General features: G+C 44.4%; 1 protein-coding gene across 19 annotated transcripts in view; it reads right to left on the bottom strand.

Annotated features, from left to right (window-relative positions):
- Nucleotides 1–17,280, bottom strand: part of ZMIZ1 (zinc finger MIZ-type containing 1) — a 621,029-nt gene that overhangs the window by 229,803 nt on the left and 373,946 nt on the right. For all 19 annotated transcript variants that reach the window (XM_061634913.1, XM_061634912.1, XM_061634907.1 and 16 more), the window contains one exon: nucleotides 1,974–2,087. In XM_061634913.1, the coding sequence (XP_061490897.1) occupies nucleotides 1,974–2,087 (114 nt within the window). The remainder of the gene's footprint in view (nucleotides 1–1,973; nucleotides 2,088–17,280) is intronic.

The raw sequence follows: 17,280 nt of genomic DNA, 5'->3' as shown, positions 1-17,280 counted from the left end.
ATTAAGACTCAGAGTCCTACGTCAGTGCCATGACTCCATCACCGCGGGGCACTTTGGTATTTATAAAACCATTCAGAACGTGGCCAAGGACTTTTGGTGGCCTAAAATGCGTCGAGACATTGAGAACTATGTAAAATCCTGTTCTGTCTGTGTGCGGGCGAAAACACAAACAGGAAAGCCAGCCGGGCTGTTACAACCGCTACCTGTCCCAAACGAACCCTGGAAGGACCTTTCCATGGATTTTATAACTGATCTACCAAAGTCACAAGGAATGACGGCCATCCTGGTAGTGGTCGATTTACTCACCAAAATGGCGCATTTTCTCCCTTGTTCAGGGGCCTTAGAGGCAAAAGAAACAGCCAAGTTATTCATCAGGGAAATCTACCGGTTGCATGGATTGCCAAACAGTGTAGTCTCGGATCAAGGAACTCAGTTCACAGCTAAATTTTGGAGAGCAATGTGGAAACAGTTGCAGACGGAGCTAAAACTCTCTTCAGCTCATCATCCCCAGACAGACGGTCAGACGGAACGCCTGAACGCTGTTTTGGAAAGATATTTACGTTGTTATGTGTCCTATCAACAGACTGACTGGGTGTCATATTTGCACTTTGCAGAGTTTGCCTATAACAACTCCTTGCACTCCAGCACTAAGCAAACCCCGTTCTTCGCTAATTATGGATTTCATCCTAAAGCCTTCCCAAGCAGCTCAGGAGGGGTGCTGGTGCCGGCCGCAGAAGACTATCTGAAGGAGTTACAGGCTGTTCAACAGACATTGAAACAGCAGCTAAATGGAGCCAAGACGGAGTACAAGCGAGCTGCTGATCTGCACAGGAGGGAGGCCCCCCCCTTCAACCAGGAGATCAGGTATGGCTGTCCACTCGTTTCCTTCAGATGCCGGGCAAATGTAGGAAATTACAGGACAAAAGGGTGGGGCCCTTTGAAATAGAGGCTCAAATTAATCCCGTGGCTTATCGACTAAAGCTACCAGACACGTTTAAAATACACCCTGTGTTTCATCGATCCTTGTTAACAAAAGCAGCCCCCCCCAGCGAATTGCGGCCAGAGGAGCCTCCAGGGGCTCCGTTAATAGTGAATGCGCAAACTGAGTTTGAAGTGGAAGAAATCCTGGACTCCCGAATGAGGCGTAACAAATTGCAGTATTTGATTCACTGGAAGGGCTATGGGCCGGCAGACAGATCTTGGGAAGCTGAAACTGATGTGCACGCTCCACATTTGGTAAAACTTTTTCACCGACAGTTTCCCCATCGCCCCAAGCCAGTCAGGGGGGGGGGCACAGCATGGGAGAGGGGATGATGTCAGGGGGTCAGATGTCCAGGTGCCAGGTTGGGGGTATGAGGATTCAGAAACGGAGGAGGAGGGGCCCAGTTCGTTAGAGCAGACTGGAGAAGGAGAGGAAATTCCAGAGATAGCGTTGCATAGCAACGGAGACCTTGATGGTCTCACAGAACTGGAGTCTTCCCTCGAAGTTCCCATGCTGCCTCCTGAGCCAGAGAAAAGCGGCGAGAGATTGCAAGACAGTTTGAAGCTTGACCCCCCTCTTTCCCCCATCCCAGAGTCGGAGACTTCAGAAGAGGAGGGGCCCGTGCTTCCCCCGTCGCCACGTACGCGAAGACAGTTGAAAAGACAGGAAAGGAAGGGGGGCAGGAGGGTGGTGACCGAGGGTCCGGTAAGGAGGAGCAAAAGGCTTCGCGCCCGTTTGCCCCCCTCTTAAGGGACAGGCGGGAAAGTGGTCCCTTGCTCTGTCAACTTTCTTCCATGTCGCAGGACCTGTAACTTTGTGTTGCTTCATGAGAAGGCGCAGTCTATGTTTGGATATTACCTTAATAAAAACTGAATTGCTTTCAACCACAAGCCTGGTTCCTGAGTCTCATCCTGGGCCTGACACTTGGGCACCTGCGTATCAATTGAAAATGCCCCTGGAAAAATATTCTGTTACAGAAGAGTTGACATACCGTTAAACAGCCCATCAGACTCTGCTCAAAGGGCCTCTGGAATGCTCTTGGGTCGCCACACCAATCCAGGAGTTCTGTAGCTGCATTGTGGAAGTTGGCAGGATTCTGTAAGTGCTGAGAGAGGGAAAATGAAACATAATTAGGTAAATACATGCTCTCCAACTCTTTAGATTAGGTGTTTTATAGGTACAGCTGACACAGGTTATGTACACAGTATCTAATTTTCTCTCACACTGGTGTGTACCAAAATCTATAACCAAAACTGGTTCATAACGTCCAACTGTAGTTATCTGACCTAGCTGAATTCCAACATTTTTGCTTTGGCAACTGGATCCAACAGTGTTACTAATAGGCACATAGCCTCAAAATTCTGAAAAGTACAATATTTGCATGACCTGCAGATTCTCACTGGAATTCTGAGAACCCTTTCTCCTTAAGTATATCACTAAAATCAAGGACAATGAATCAAGATACCTATGCCTATACATAAAGTCATAGAATGAGTTCACGTCCATCTGCTATCATTGCTCTCCCATCTTGGTTATGACACTGATAAGCAAAATGCATTAATAGCACAAATCTGCAGCATACAAGTTGGATGGGCCTGTCTCTCATGCCCTAGATCCATTGTGGCCTTTCAGTACTGATCTTTTTTTTTTAACCATTAGTCTTATTTATTTGTTAGCCAGTGTGGTGGAATCCAACCAAGGAGAACTGTGTTCAAATCCCTGTTCAGGCATGCAGCTTACTAGGTGGGTCTTGGGCCCATCTCAGTCTCTCAGGCTAACCTACCTACCCTTGCTATGAGAATGAAAAGAGGTGGGAGACCCCAAATAGGCTGCCCTGAGCTTCTTGAAGGAAGGGTGGGATAGATGAGTGATAAAGAAATCATAACTAAACCAAGTGGAAAAAAATAATAAATGAGGGAAACTATTGCATCTAAGTATTGAAATGACAATATCATAACTGAACACACTAAAGAGTACAGAAGAAGGATCACATTTCTTCTCCACCCTGGCAGAAAGACAAACGTATCTCCTTTTATGCCTTGGAGGAAGAGTGAATTTGTCCTGGATGGAAACCTTTTGAGTTAATGCATTCTTTACTATCTCATTCTCTGTGAGACTGACCAAATCATAGCCATGTTCTATGGAGTTTAATTTCTGTCCTTTTACATCAGAATACCCTTTCCATAAAAATGATCAAGAAATTTAGAGGATGGAAAGAATTTTACTCTTAAATCTCAACATAATTTGCTTTTAAACCTCTTGAGAGAAGATAGATGTTTATATGGTCCATCTATTTTCCAAAGTATTTTCTACAAGGATTTAGCATTCACCTCAATAACTAAAGAACTATATATTCCTTCTGTGCTTATAGAGTAAATGTAAATATAATAACGTGTACTGCAACAGAGGAATATAATACAAATACCAGGTACAATACATAAAGATCTGTTATGTGCCTTTTTATGGCGACCCTATGAATCAGCGACCTCCAAGAGCGTCTGTCATGAACCACCCTGTTCAGATCTTGTAAGTTCAGGTCTGTGGCTTCCTTTATGGAACCAATTCAGCTCTTGTTTGGCCTTCCTCTTTTTCTACTCCCTTCTGTTTTTTCCAGCATTATTGTCTTTTCTACTGAATCCTGTCTTCTTATAATGTGTCCAAAGTATGATAACCTCAGTTTAATCCTTTTAGCTTCTTGTGAAAATAATAATAATAAATTTAATTTTTGTGTCGCCTATCTGGCCGAAGCCACTCTAGGCGACGTACATATTAAAATTCAATAAAATACAATATAATTACAGAATAAAATACAATGCAGTCAACACTAATGCAGGCGTAAAACTATGTAGGGCAATCAGTAACAATAAACAATCACAGAAAAATTAGCCCACCCCGGAGATCCCAAAGACCTGTCCAAAGAGCCAGGTTTTTAAGGCCTGGCGGAATGTATCCAGGGAAGGGGCATGGCGAAGATCAAACGGGAGGGAGTTCCAGAGAGTGGGGGCCGCCACTGAGAATGCCCTCTCTCTAGTCCCCACCAACCTAGCTGTTTTCGTTGGTGGGACTGAGAGAAGGCCCTGCGTGGCTGATTTAGTCGGGCGGCTTAATTTGTGGTACAGGAGGTGCTCCTTCAGGTAAACTGGGCCGAGACCGTATAGGGATTTAAAGGTTAACACCAACACCTTGAATTGGGCCCGGAAAACAACTGGAAGCCAATGTAGATGAAATAACACTGGTGTGATGTGATTGCGGCGGCGGCTGTTTGTAAGCAACCGAGCCACCGCATTCTGCACCAGTTGTAGTTTCCGGACCGTTTTCAAGGGTAACCCCACGTAGAGCGCATTGCAGTAGTCTAATCGAGAGGTGACCAGGGCATGTACTACCAGTGGGAGCTGATGAATGGGGAGGTAGGGTTGCAGCCTCCGTATGAGGTGTAGTTGATAGTTGAGGTGTAGTTGTGACAGTTCTGGTTTAATTTATTCTAACACCTAATTAATTGTCTTTTTCGCAGTCCATGGTATGCGCAAAGCTCTCCTCCAACACCACATTTCAAATGAGTTGATTTTTCTCTTATCTTCCTTTTTCACTGTCCAACTTTCACATCCATACATAGAGATCGGGAATACCATGGTCTGAACGATCTTGCCTTTGGTGTTCAGTGATACATCTTTGCATTTGAAGACCTTTCCTAGTTCTTTCATAGCTGCCCTCCCCAGTCCTAGCCTTCTTCTGATTTCTTGACAATTGTCTTCATTTTGGTTAATGACTGTGCCAAGGTACTGATAATCCTTGACAAGTTCAGTGTCCTCATTGTCAACTGTAAAGTTACATAAATCTTCTGTTGTCATTACTTTAGTCTTTTCAATGTTCAGCTGTAGTCCTGCTTTTGTACTTTCCCCTTTAACTTTCATCAGTATTCTTTTCAAATCATTACTGGTTTCTGCTAATAGTATAGTATTGTCTGCATATCTTAAATTATTGATATTTCTCCTCCAGTTTTCACACCTCCTTCATCTTGGTCCAATCCCACTTTCTGTATATGTTCTCCGTACACATTAAACAAATAGAGTGATAAAATACACCCGTCTCACACCCTTTTTTATTGGGAACCAATCGGTTTCTCCATATTCTGTCCTTACAGTAGTCTCTTGTCCAGAGTATAGGTTGCGCATCAGGACAATCAGATGCTGTGGCACCCCCATTTCTTTTCAAGCATTCCAGAGTTTTTCATGATCTACACAATCAAAGGCTTTGCTGCAATCTATAAAGCACAGGGTGATTTTCTCCTTGCTCTGTTCCATTAGTATGTTTGCGATATGATCTCTGGTGCCTCTTCCCTTTCTAAATCCAGCTTGGACATCTGGCATTTCTCGCTCCATATATGGTAAGAGCCTTTGTTGTAGAATCTTGAGCATTACTTTACTTGCATGGGATATTAAGGCAATAGTTTGATAATTGCTGCATTCCCTGGGATCCCCTTTCTTTCGAAGTGGGATATATATTGAACGCTTCCAGTCTGTGGGCCACTGTTTAGTTTTCCATATTTCTTGACAAGTTCTTGTCAAAATTTGGACAGATTCAGTCTCAGTAGCTTGTAGCAACTCTATTGGTATGCCATCTGTTCCTGGTGATTTGTTTCTTCCAAGTATTTTAAAGAGCAGCTTTTACCTCACATTCTAAAATTTCTGGTTCTTCGTCATATGGTTCCTCCGTGAATGAATCTGTCATCCTTGCATCTCTTGTATAGAGTTCTTCAGTGTATTGCTTCCATCTTCCTTTTATTTCATCTCAGTCAGTCAGTGTGTTCCCCTGTTGATTATTCAACATCTCTACTCATGGTTTAAATTTCCCTTTCATTTCTCCAATATTTTGGAATAGGGCTCTTGTTCTTCCCCTTTCTTCTATTTCTATACAATAACTATTGTAATAGTTTTTTGTCTCTACGTACTAGTCGCTGCATTGTTGCATTTAGGGTTCTGACCATGTTTCTATCTCCTTTTGCTTTTGCTTTCCTTCTCTCTTTAACCGTTTTAAGAGTTTCTTCAATCATCCATTGGGGTCTTTCTCTCTTTTTAACTACAGGTATTGTCTTTTTGCATTCTTTCCTGATCATGTCTCTGACTTCACTCCATTGTTCTTCTGGTTCTTTGTCAACTAAGTTTAAAGCCTCAAATCTGTTCCTTATTTGATCTTTATATTCTTCTGGGATATTATTTAAATTGTATTTTGGCATTATGATTGCTTTGTTGTTCTTCTTTAGCTTTATTCTGATTTTCGATATGACCAGTTCATGATCTGTACCGCAGTCTGCTCGTGATCTTGTTTTTGCAAAAAGTATGGAACTTCTCCATCTTCTGTTGCCAATTATATAAGGTGTGCATCCTAAAGGGGGGACATAATAAGCCTTGGCTTAATGGCTTGTTGCTCCTGTTTGCACCAGGAGAGTAGCAAAGTGTGAGTGATCCTGATAAGTCATTAACTGTGGTTTATCATTATATGCAAAGAGAGCCAATATTAGTCAAATCTAACATTAACGTTCTAATTAACTTTTTTTAGATTACTATCCCAAAGAAGCACATGCATTTACGTGGACAGCTCGTTGGGGCAGCTAAAATCAGGATGTTAACAGTTTTCCATTCCTTAAAGTCCTTTTCTTAAAATCTAAATGTAACTGAAATGTATGCCATTGAGTTGTCATGTCCTAACATAACTTCAAAGTGAAGCATTGAATTTACTCAAATATAACATTTAAACTACACTAGGCACACTTCATTGATTTTCCCTCCTAATCAAGTAATTCAGTTCTACTACCTTTGGAAAATCCTTTCAGATATTTTTCGTTGTTTACTAAATGTAAATCAAATAAATACGCTAAATCAGATCTTCATCAATTTAAGGCAGCAGTAGACTTTCTGAAAATTTTCCAATTCAGAATGTTCTACAAACGTCACATCACTGGATGACAGCGCATCAAGAACACCTACTAGACATCATGAGTCTGGAAGCACAACTTCTCCATCCATCCCAGTGCCATTTTTGTGTACTTTTAAAAAATCATTGTGTGTGGGGTGTGTGTGCTTTGCTTCTTGTGGCACTATTGTGGAAAATCTTCTCTAACATTCCTACTCTAAGGTGGACCCCTTAGCAGCATAAGCTTTAACATGGTATTATCTACTGTGCAGAGTTAGGGAGCAAAGCCAGGATGTAGATGACTTTGCTGAATCAGGAGAAAGAGGAAGGCAAACAGCCAGGGATCAGGCAAAGAAAAAGGCCAGACAGTATACAGGGAGACGTAGGGCAGGGCAACAAGACAAAGGAAAATCAATGACTCAGCAAAGCACATTCATGAAGCTTGAAGCAAGAGCTGCTGAGCAGCCCAACAGAAGCTGCTGGGAGACTACAGCCAAAGAAAGCAAATAAATTATTGCTTACATTCCAAGGCAGAGTGGAGCTGATGGAATGCGGAGCACATAGATTGGGAGCATGTTACAGGAGTATGATGAAATGTGTCTCAAGCAACATCCTGATTGGAGGAGGATATGGGGAGAGAAGAATGAATGCAATGGCACACACTTTGAACAAATCAAGATGCTAAATCGCTAAATTCAAATGTATCTATGTACTGAGTTCTGAGAATCCAATAAAAACAGAACTTTTGTGGATTGAAATTAAAGGGCATCAGACAGATAGGTAGGGAATCTAATTATATTGTACAATGAAGTTTGAGATGTGTGGCAAGAGACATTTCTCTGAGTAGAGTAGAAATCATAGATGATAGATATAGCTAGATAAACCCAATCGATCACTGCACTCTGCAAGTGACGGCCTCCTGCAGATACCATCTTATCAGGAGGTCTGTTCCACACAACATAGGAAGTGGACCTTTAGTGTTGTGGCACTTACCTTTTGGAATTCCATCCCCTTAAATATTAGAGAGGTGCCATCTCTGTTATCTACTCTGTTATCTGTTTCCTACTGAAGACCTTTCTCTTTGTTTTAAGTAGAGATTGTATCCCAATCTGCATCTGTGTTGGAACTGCTTTTTTAGATGTTTTAAATGTTTTTGTTAATAAGGTGTTTTTAAAGCTGCTTTGTTTTAACACGTTTTTAAGTCTTTTGTTTTTAAGATGTTTTAGAGTGTTTTTAGTGTTTTTGTTTGCCGCCTGGGTTCCTTCTAGGAGGAAGTGCGAGATATAAATGTAACTTAAAAATAAATAAAAAAAATATATCACATGTTTTAGATTCTGCACAGGAGCAATAATAGTTCAAATGAAGAGCACTCTGGTTCAAGTTATCTTATCAAGGCACACAAGAATGATAGCAACAATATGGAACAAAATAATCACAGCAGAAGTTTTCTGTTAAGCTTGATTTGCTGCTGGAGGAAATAAACACAGAATCTTAATTTAGGGTAATGCATATTTGGGGACAGAGTATTTTTCTTTTCTTTAAAACATGTCAGATTCTGAAGGCATTGAGCTAATTTGCCAAATCTTAACTGATCAAAAGGAATGTCAGGCAAATACGGCCTGTTGGGTAGCATACTACTTAACCATGCTAAACAAGTTACTGCATTTATTTATAGGATGTCGTGCCAAATTATGAAAGCTGACTCAAGATGCTTGTTTGTTTTGCCCAGTTACATCTGCTCTGTTTCTTGCTTTAATTGAACTGCCAAACAGCAACACAACTAATGATGTGGGTGCTGAATGAGTGTGTTTGCATTTATGTCAATCAAAGGTCGCCTAGGGCCCCTTCATACATCGCTACAGTGGCATGGAAGCTACTTTCCATGGCTTCTTCCCATGCTGCCACAGTAATATTTAGGAATCCAAAAACATGTGGGCGGGGCCAATCATGCTGCATGATGACCTCATGGGAAGATTCCATTTTTCAGATGTTACTGTTAATGAGAAGATGCCACAGAGAAGCAGCTCCCAATACTGCTGTTGTAATGTATCCTCAAGTCATCAAATTACATGCACAGCCAACTATTAGGAAGGCAGTGCCGTACCAGCCTCTCCCCCAAATCAGGAAACTTGTACCTCAAAATTCATCCCTGCAAACCAGAATTTGCTACCACTCAGCACCAACTTTTCAAACAATTCTGGCACTGGGTGTCAGGGTCCCAAAGTCAACTCCCCCACCCCCAAAATGGGGGGGAGTATTTTATTCTCTCTCTCTCTCTCTTGGCATTTAAAAATTTATTTTTGTCATTGTCTTTAGCAGCAACACCAACAGAATTCTTCCAGGTGACTGACTAGTTCTGACCGCCATTGCTTCCCCCCCCCAGGGCTCTACATCACAACATAGCATCATTCCAAAGGGGTTTGGGGGGGATTGATTAAGCAAGGATAACCCTGATATGAATATGAATTGCCACTCTAAACTGCAACCCTACACAGACTTCCTTGAGAGTAAGCAATGGGGCTTACTTCCAAGTAATATGCACATAAGACCTGGCTGAAAATAATGTCAGCATAATTGTCATTCAGCCACCCTTGCTAGTAAGCATCTGATAAGAAATGTGGGGTGTGTGTATATACGTGAGATACAAATACATTGTTACTAGATGTGAAATGAACAGTTTTTGCAAGTCCAGAAAAAAGCCATAGAGGGCTCAGAAATCACATAATTACACTGTAATTCTTAATGTACCTTTTTATTAGTCCAAAACCCCAGACATTAAGCTGGATTAGCAATCAGAGTACCATGACCTCAACCCACTTCCATTGTAAGCACAGGAAACAGCTCATTCACAGTCTTTCTCTTTCTCACTCCCTGACATTATATCCATAGTAGCCAGGGAAATTAAAGAGGGACTGCAGGGTGAGATATAGGAATTCAATTTGATACGTATGTTCAGAACATAATTCCTTGTGTTAAGTTTGAATATAACATTTTGACCCCAGGACCCCTTTTAAAGGAAGATAGGGAAGATGTAGGGCACATTGTAATGCAATCTATCTTCCTTAACTATTGAGATATCACCACAAAACATGTTACACACATTTATGATGCAATCCTCTATGAACTTCAAATACCAGCTTGATGCAAGGAAAAGGTATAACATAGCATGTAATGCAACATCTGAAGCAAGGCTTCTCCAAATATTGTATTTTAGTACTTTATTTCTAGTTAAATTCATGCAGACTGTGGATATTTCCTTTACAAGCATGAGTGTATTTGTGTAATAATAATAATAATAATAATAATAATAATAATAATAATAATCCAATCAGACTGCCCAGGCATTCAGTAAATAGATCCCTTGGACTCAGTCTTGCTCAGACTGGAGATGGTAGAAGCATTTTCTGTTACATTTCAAATTTCACTGTCCTTCAGTGTGGGGATGGAAAGCAGGCAGGGAGCACAGCTCAGTGTATAAGGGAAGCCAGGGAGGACTGAGTTGAGTTGAGAGCAGGCCCACTTCTGAGCTAAGCTGACCCAGCTGGAACCTTTTCCGTTGGAAGTGTTGAAGGAACAAAGCCCTGCATGGCTACAGCCTTCCAGAAAACAAACTCCAACCTTCTAATAGTTATACTGGTAAAGGGCCTCTTAACTATTTGTGCTGCCCTGTGTCTTTTTCTCAACTCTTCACAAGTAGGGTGCGAGTGTGCTGCGAGTACATATTTTCAGGACCATTTGATACATTATGGATTAACTGCATACACCATTAGGTTTGAAATGGGTACACACATCTGTTGCACCACATGTACATGCAGCAGGTAGCAACAGCTGGCAATGGCTCCCTGACCTGGACGTAATGCCCATTCATACAACAAGACAGATGTGTGCAACCCCCCAAACATGGTGGTATATAGTCTTATTCCATAACATCTGAAGTGGTCCTTAGGAATTGGTAAAATGTACCTGTCAATATTTAAAAACACAAAAATAAATATGTTCCTCTCCCGATACAAAAGTCAAAAGTCATACATCATCCCAAGTCATACTGAAATTATTCTATTAGGTTACATTCCCAAATGTAGGTAACCTTTGTATTCATTCAGGCCACATTCCAAAAAATATTAAACCATTTCATACCATTATATTTTAAGGTAAAAAAAATCTCTATCCATTTTCTATCATCTAAAGCAGTTGTAAAATGTGTATGGATTAATCTCCAAGTAGTTGGGCCCTTGTAAATCCCTCTGTTTTGATCTAAGAACTCAGGTCTTGCAAATGTCATTTTGTTTTATCATACAACACAGCAACATTGTTACATTGCAATACCACAGATCAGTAGTTTTCAAATTGTGTTCTGGAAACCCTGGAGTTCCATCAGGAGTTCCTGAATGAGCAGATCAGTAATGGCAGAGAAGCTTCACTGAAAAGCATCTTGCCTGCTACTGCTAATATCCTGGGATGCGCTGCTGTACAGTAATGTTGGATATGTTCTAAGGAGAGTTTCACATAAACTCTCAGTTTATGTGAAACGACCGTGAAGCTCAACAGAGACCATAGTAAACAGTGCACCTAGAGGCTGGCCCTTCACAAAGCATCTGCAACATGGGGGGGGGTGTTGCAGAGACATCACTGGCCTGGTTCACACATCACACTAAGTCAGAATATAGCTTACTTTTGCAGTGTTAATGTGCTGGCTCCCAATGAGAAGAAGATGGCTCACTTTGCTCCTCCTGTGGCTTTTTAGCTCATTGTGGGATGGCAGTTAAGCCACGTTTTGGCTTAGCATGCCATCAGAATCCAGGATCATAGTTAATCTCCTCCTTAACCACAATCTGTAACCATAAGACAAAGCTTGGCTGCAGATCATTGTTAAGGAGACCACTTAACCATGATACTGGGTTTGGACAACATGCTAAGCCAAACCTTGTGTTGGCTGCTGCATCAAGCTAAAAAAACCTCTGGTAGCTGCCATTTCCTCCTTAGGAGTATGCTTGGCTTAGCATACAAGTGCAGGCATTGTAGGGAAAAATCTGTGAAGATACAAAGCTTGAAAGCCTCTCCCACAGATGATCCTGAGCAGAACAAAAGTAAATTAATTGGGTACTATGTGAGAAGGGTATTCAAAAAGTCAATCAGCTCAGCTACAATAGTCCAGTTATGGAGTTAGAGCAAATTTAAATTCCTGAGACCTGTGACAGCTGCTCTTATGTAGCAGAATGCACAGCTCCTTACAGAAAGAGGATGCATTCAAAGAAGGTTTGATCAGTCCCCTCACTGGATCGTCACCTTGTAGTGGTGAGTGGGCTTGTGTGTTCCAATGAACCCTGTGAGCGATGCTGTCGGGAGTCATGTACTCCCAGCAGAGTCACCCATGGCGGTAAGGTCAAGGGAGAGGAACCAGACAAAGAACAATCCAAAACAATCCAAGACAGTCCTCAACAGCAGAACAGGCGGAGGATAACAATGTGTACGTTACAACGGCTATGAAGGGGGATGAAGGCTGCAGCAGATGAAAGACTTCCAATCATCATGGTATCCGTGCCATTGGATCAAAGCCTTTTTCTGTCAAGATTGTGTGTTGATCGTCGTGCGCTGATCTCCCCACATAAAACAAATTCATGCACAGGCGTCTTCCAAGCAAACCAAACCAAACCAAAAGGAATGGAAAATGGGCCATTGGCCTCACATGAAGGGTGGCTTCCCCAGGTATCATGCCATCATGTGGGTCGTCATAGCGCCATCTAGCGTCCAAAGGCAAGAATGTAGCCGAGTTAAGATCTGTAGTGAGCGAGCCCCTCCTACTCCAGCTTTATTTGCGACAAGTTCAGCGTGAGACATCTTGAGAGGAATGCAATGGCCAACAGGCCTGCCAGCAAGGAAAATACAAAACTGGCCCCATAGGGCAAACATTTCTAACGAACATGGAAATCCTGACTTAACTCTATTGCCTAAATGATAAACTTGAACAATATACTATAGTAGGTGACATCCACATTCAAAAATCCTCCAAACGGGAGGGCTGTGATGGCATGATACCTGGGAAAACCACTCTTCAGGTGCAGCCAATGGCCCGTTTTCCCCAGGTAGCATGCCATCACGTGGGATGTACCAAAGCAGCCCCATAAGGGAGGGACCACCCACTGCTTACTCAGTGCTTATTCATGAGAAAGAACTTGTTGCAGAACTCACATCCCAAAGGAAGCCTCAGCAGAAGCATAGTGGTCTATCTTATAATGTTTGATAAAGGAGTCTGGAGTAGACCATACCGCTGCTCTACAGATGTCTGCAAGAGGTGCGTTGGTTGCAAAAGCAGCCATAGTGGCAGCTGACCTGGTGGAATGCGCCATTATTTTATGAGGCACTGGCAACTTGAGTGACTCATACGCCAGGGCAATGCAGGCGCGCAACCAACAAGACAGGGTAGATTTAGAGACCTTTTCCCCCAGAGTCCTTGGGTGAAAGGATACAAATAGTGACTCCGTCAATCTTATGTCCTGAGTCCGAGAGAGGTATATCTTGAGGGCCCTTCTGACATCAAGCGAGTGCCAGACCTTCTCCATTGGATGAGCAGGCTTAGGACAAAATGAAGGAAGAACAATGTCCTGGTTACAGTGGAAAGTTGAGCTGACCTTGGGACAAAAGGATGGATCTGGATGCAACACAACTGAGTCCTTGTGGAAGATGCAGAGATGATGCGCCGATGACAATGCTCCCAGTTCCAAGACTCTTCTCGCTGAAGTGATTGCCACCAGGAACAACACCTTGAAGGATAACAGTCGTAGAGGCACTGACCCAAGAGGCTCAAAGGGAGGGCGCTGAAGAGCTTGCAGGACCTTAGGTAGACTCCAGGAAGGGAAATGATGGCACACCGCTGGAGAGGAGGGCAGCTCCCTTCAAAAAGCGTCTGATGAGCGGATGCGAACCCACAGAAACATCAGAGGGGGAAGCGGACCGGATTGACAAGATCGTGGAGGCGTTACAACACAAGGTGTTAGCTTTGACTCCCATTTTCAGGCCCCTATAAAGGAACTGCAGAACTTGTTGTACCATAGCTTGAGAGGGTTGGCAACCTTGCCCTGCACACCATTCAGAGAAGGCAAGCCACATACTCTGGTAAATGCGATTTTGTTGATGGCCTTCTAGATGCCATAATTGTATCAACAACCCCCTGATATAGGCCTCAGTTAATCAGCTGCCTCCGTTCAAATGCCAAGCCATCAGACTCAGCCATTCGGGGTCTGGGTGTCAGATTGGCCCCTGAGACAGTAGGACTGGCCTGACTGGCAGCCTCCAAGGCTCTGTTACTGAGAGTGCGATCAGGTCTGAGAACCATGGCCAGCAAGGCCAGTATGCGGCCAGCAGAACCAGTTGCGCCCTTTTGCGTCTCAGCTTTCTCAATGTCTTGCCCAGTAGAGGAATCGGGGGGAAGGTGTACAGGATGCCATCCAGCCAAGGTGTCGCCAGTGCATCCACTGACTCCACAGTCTGTTCCAGATACCTCAAGAAGTACCGGGGCAGCTGCCAATTGTGACTAGAGGCGAAGAGGTCCACCGAGAAAGTGTCGAACAAGCGCTGGAGGTCAAATGTCACTGGGTGAAGTTTCTACTCTCCCAGAACCACCTGCTGCCTGCTGAGCAAGTCGGCTGTCACGTTCAGAGTCCCACTGAGATGTTCTGCCCACAGAGACATCAGATGACTTTTGGCCCAGTCGAAGATCCGGGATTATTCCGCCTGGAGAGCTTGTGATCTGGTTCCCCCTTGTCTGTTCAAATGCGATTTTATGCAGGGGTTGTCTGTCCGGATCAGGACGTGTTCCAACCGGAAGATTGGCTGGAAGTGTTGAAGAGCCAGATAGACTGCATGCAATTCCAGCAAGTTGATCCTCTGACATTGTTCCAGACTGGACCACTGACCCTGGATAAAGTGGGAGTTGCAGTGGGGGGCCCAGCCGGTTAGGCTGGCATCTGTCGTGATTACAGTCCTGTCCGGTTCTCGGAACGGAGTTCCCCTGCTGAGGTTTCGAGGTCGTGCCCACCATCAGAAAGATGTTTGAAGGGGGGAATCCAGGCGAATGTCATGATGATTGGAATTGGCAATGTTCACCTGGAAATCTAATAGGGCCCACTGGAGAGGCCGAGTATGGTGCTGTGCCCACGGGACGATGTTAATGGTGGACACAAACGTTCCCAGCACCTTTGCCAGAAACATCACATCCGCCTTTGAACATCATAGCAGGAGCCTTGCCATGTCTCTGATGGTTGCGATGCGTTCCAGTGATAGGAAGACCATGCCCTGTACTGTGTCCAGTATCGCTCCAAGATGCTGTAGTTGCTGAGTCAGGTGTAGCTGACTCTTGTTGATGTTGACCAGCCAATCGTGGGTCCTGAGAACCTCAAGGGTGCAAAGAACCTGGTTGTGTGTGGTCCCTGGAGTCCGCCCTAAGCAATAGATCATCCAAGTAGGGGTAAATATGGACTCCCTGAAGTCGGAGGTGGGCCACCAGGGTGACCATCACCTTGGTGAATACCCTTAGTGCTGACACAAGCCCAAAGGGCATAGCCATGTATTGAAAATTATTGTGGCCAAAGGTGAACCTCAGGAACTATCTGTGGGCAGGGCAGATTGGTATGTGGAGGTATGCCTCCTTTAGGTCAATGGAAGCCAAGAAGTCTCCCTGCTGTAGAACATGTATAATTGAGGCAAGGGACTCAATTTTTAGCCATCGATACATCACAAAGTGGTTGACGAACTTGAGGTCCAAAACCGCCCTCCACGACAGATCGCGCTTGGGAACTGCAAACAGGATGGAGTAAACACCCCGCAATCTCTCTGCTGATGGGACTGGTTCTACTGCCGCTATGTTTAGGAGATGTCGGATTGCTTCCTGCATGACCTTCTGCCATTCCTGGGTTTTGGGAATGGGGGAGGGAAGGAATCTGTCTGGGGGGTCAGCCAAAACTCTATGCTGTAACCTTGAGAGAAAAGATCTCTGATCTAAGAAACATGGGTTAGCTCCAGCCAGAGTCCTGCGTAGTGCAGTAGCCTGCCTCTGATAGGGATGGCGTCAGAATTGCCGATGCTGACGTGCTCCCCGTCCATATGAACAAGTGGAAGGGCTTTGATGTCCCTGGTATTGAGAGCCCTGCCCTCGAACCACTGTTTGTGCCAGGTTCCCTTGGAGGCACAGCAGTCTGTAAAACGGGGGTAACGGCCTCACCCCCCAGGCCTCACTCCTTGAAAGGGCTGAAAGGATCGGTATGGAGCAAATCTCTGAAACTGCCTGCGCTCATCTTTTTTGGACGTGGCCAAGGCAGACTTTCTGTTGTCTTTAGGATCTACCAAAACTGCTTTAAGGGCTTCATCACCGAACAGCAACGCTCCCGAATATGGGGCTGTGGATAAATTGACTCTAGCTGTGGTATCTGCATCCCAGTGACAAAGCCAGAGGGTTCGTCATGCCACTACTTCTGCAGCCAGTGCTCGTGCTCCTTGTTGCGACGCATCCAAAGTAGCATCAGCCACGAATGCTGCCACTTTGTGCAGCTTGATCAGACCCCTTCTGAGTCTGGGCGGGTCTGGATTCAGGTCTTCCAAGAGCTCATCCAGCCACATCATCGAGGCTCTTGAAAAGATGGACGCTGCTACAGATGCTCGCATGGAATAGGCGATGGCTTCGTGGTTCTTTTGCAGGATGAAGTCTAGCTGCCTTTCTGATGGGTCCTTAATCTGGGAGTCTCCTTCTTTTGGGAGGAGAGACCTGGACACCAAGTTAGAGATTGGCTGATCTACTTCTGGGACGTTCAGGTGAGCCATGAACTCAGGAGCTAAAGTGCAATGTCCTTTGGCCCTGGCAGAGAAGCGATGTGGGTGCAATGGCCGAGCCCATTCCTATCTGGCCAGCTTGTCAATGGGATCTGGGACTGGAATGAAGTGTTCCACCGATCTGGGAGACTTGAGGACCCTGGCCCCTTTCACGGGAGGGGCGAGGGATTGGGTTGGCATGGCTTGGAGTCCCAGCATGTCCAAAACTCTTCGGCACAGCGGGAGATAGTCAGCTGAATCAAACAGGTGATAGGAAGAGTCCTCCTCCAATTCTGAATCTTCACTCTGTTCATTGTCTTCGGCCTGGGGAAAAGCTGAAGGGTCCTTCAATCTGGCATCATCACCTCCAATTCTACCTCTGGCAACATCAAAAGGATCTGGAGAAGGAGGTGGCACAGCATCATTGGGAGCATGATGACCCATTGCGCTGGGCTGCCGGTGAGGTACTTGCTGCTGGGAAACTAATTGTGAGAAGAACCCTAGTATATCCTTCATCTGGGAAAGAAACTCAGGGTTCAGTTGCAGGCATAGGAGAAGATCAGGTACGGCCGCCTGAGGCTCCGAGA

The sequence above is a fragment of the Rhineura floridana genome, chromosome 7 (assembly GCF_030035675.1).
Source record: "Rhineura floridana isolate rRhiFlo1 chromosome 7, rRhiFlo1.hap2, whole genome shotgun sequence".
NCBI classification, from domain to species: Eukaryota; Metazoa; Chordata; class Lepidosauria; order Squamata; family Rhineuridae; genus Rhineura; species Rhineura floridana.
This window is presented reverse-complemented; position numbering and strand designations above follow the sequence as displayed.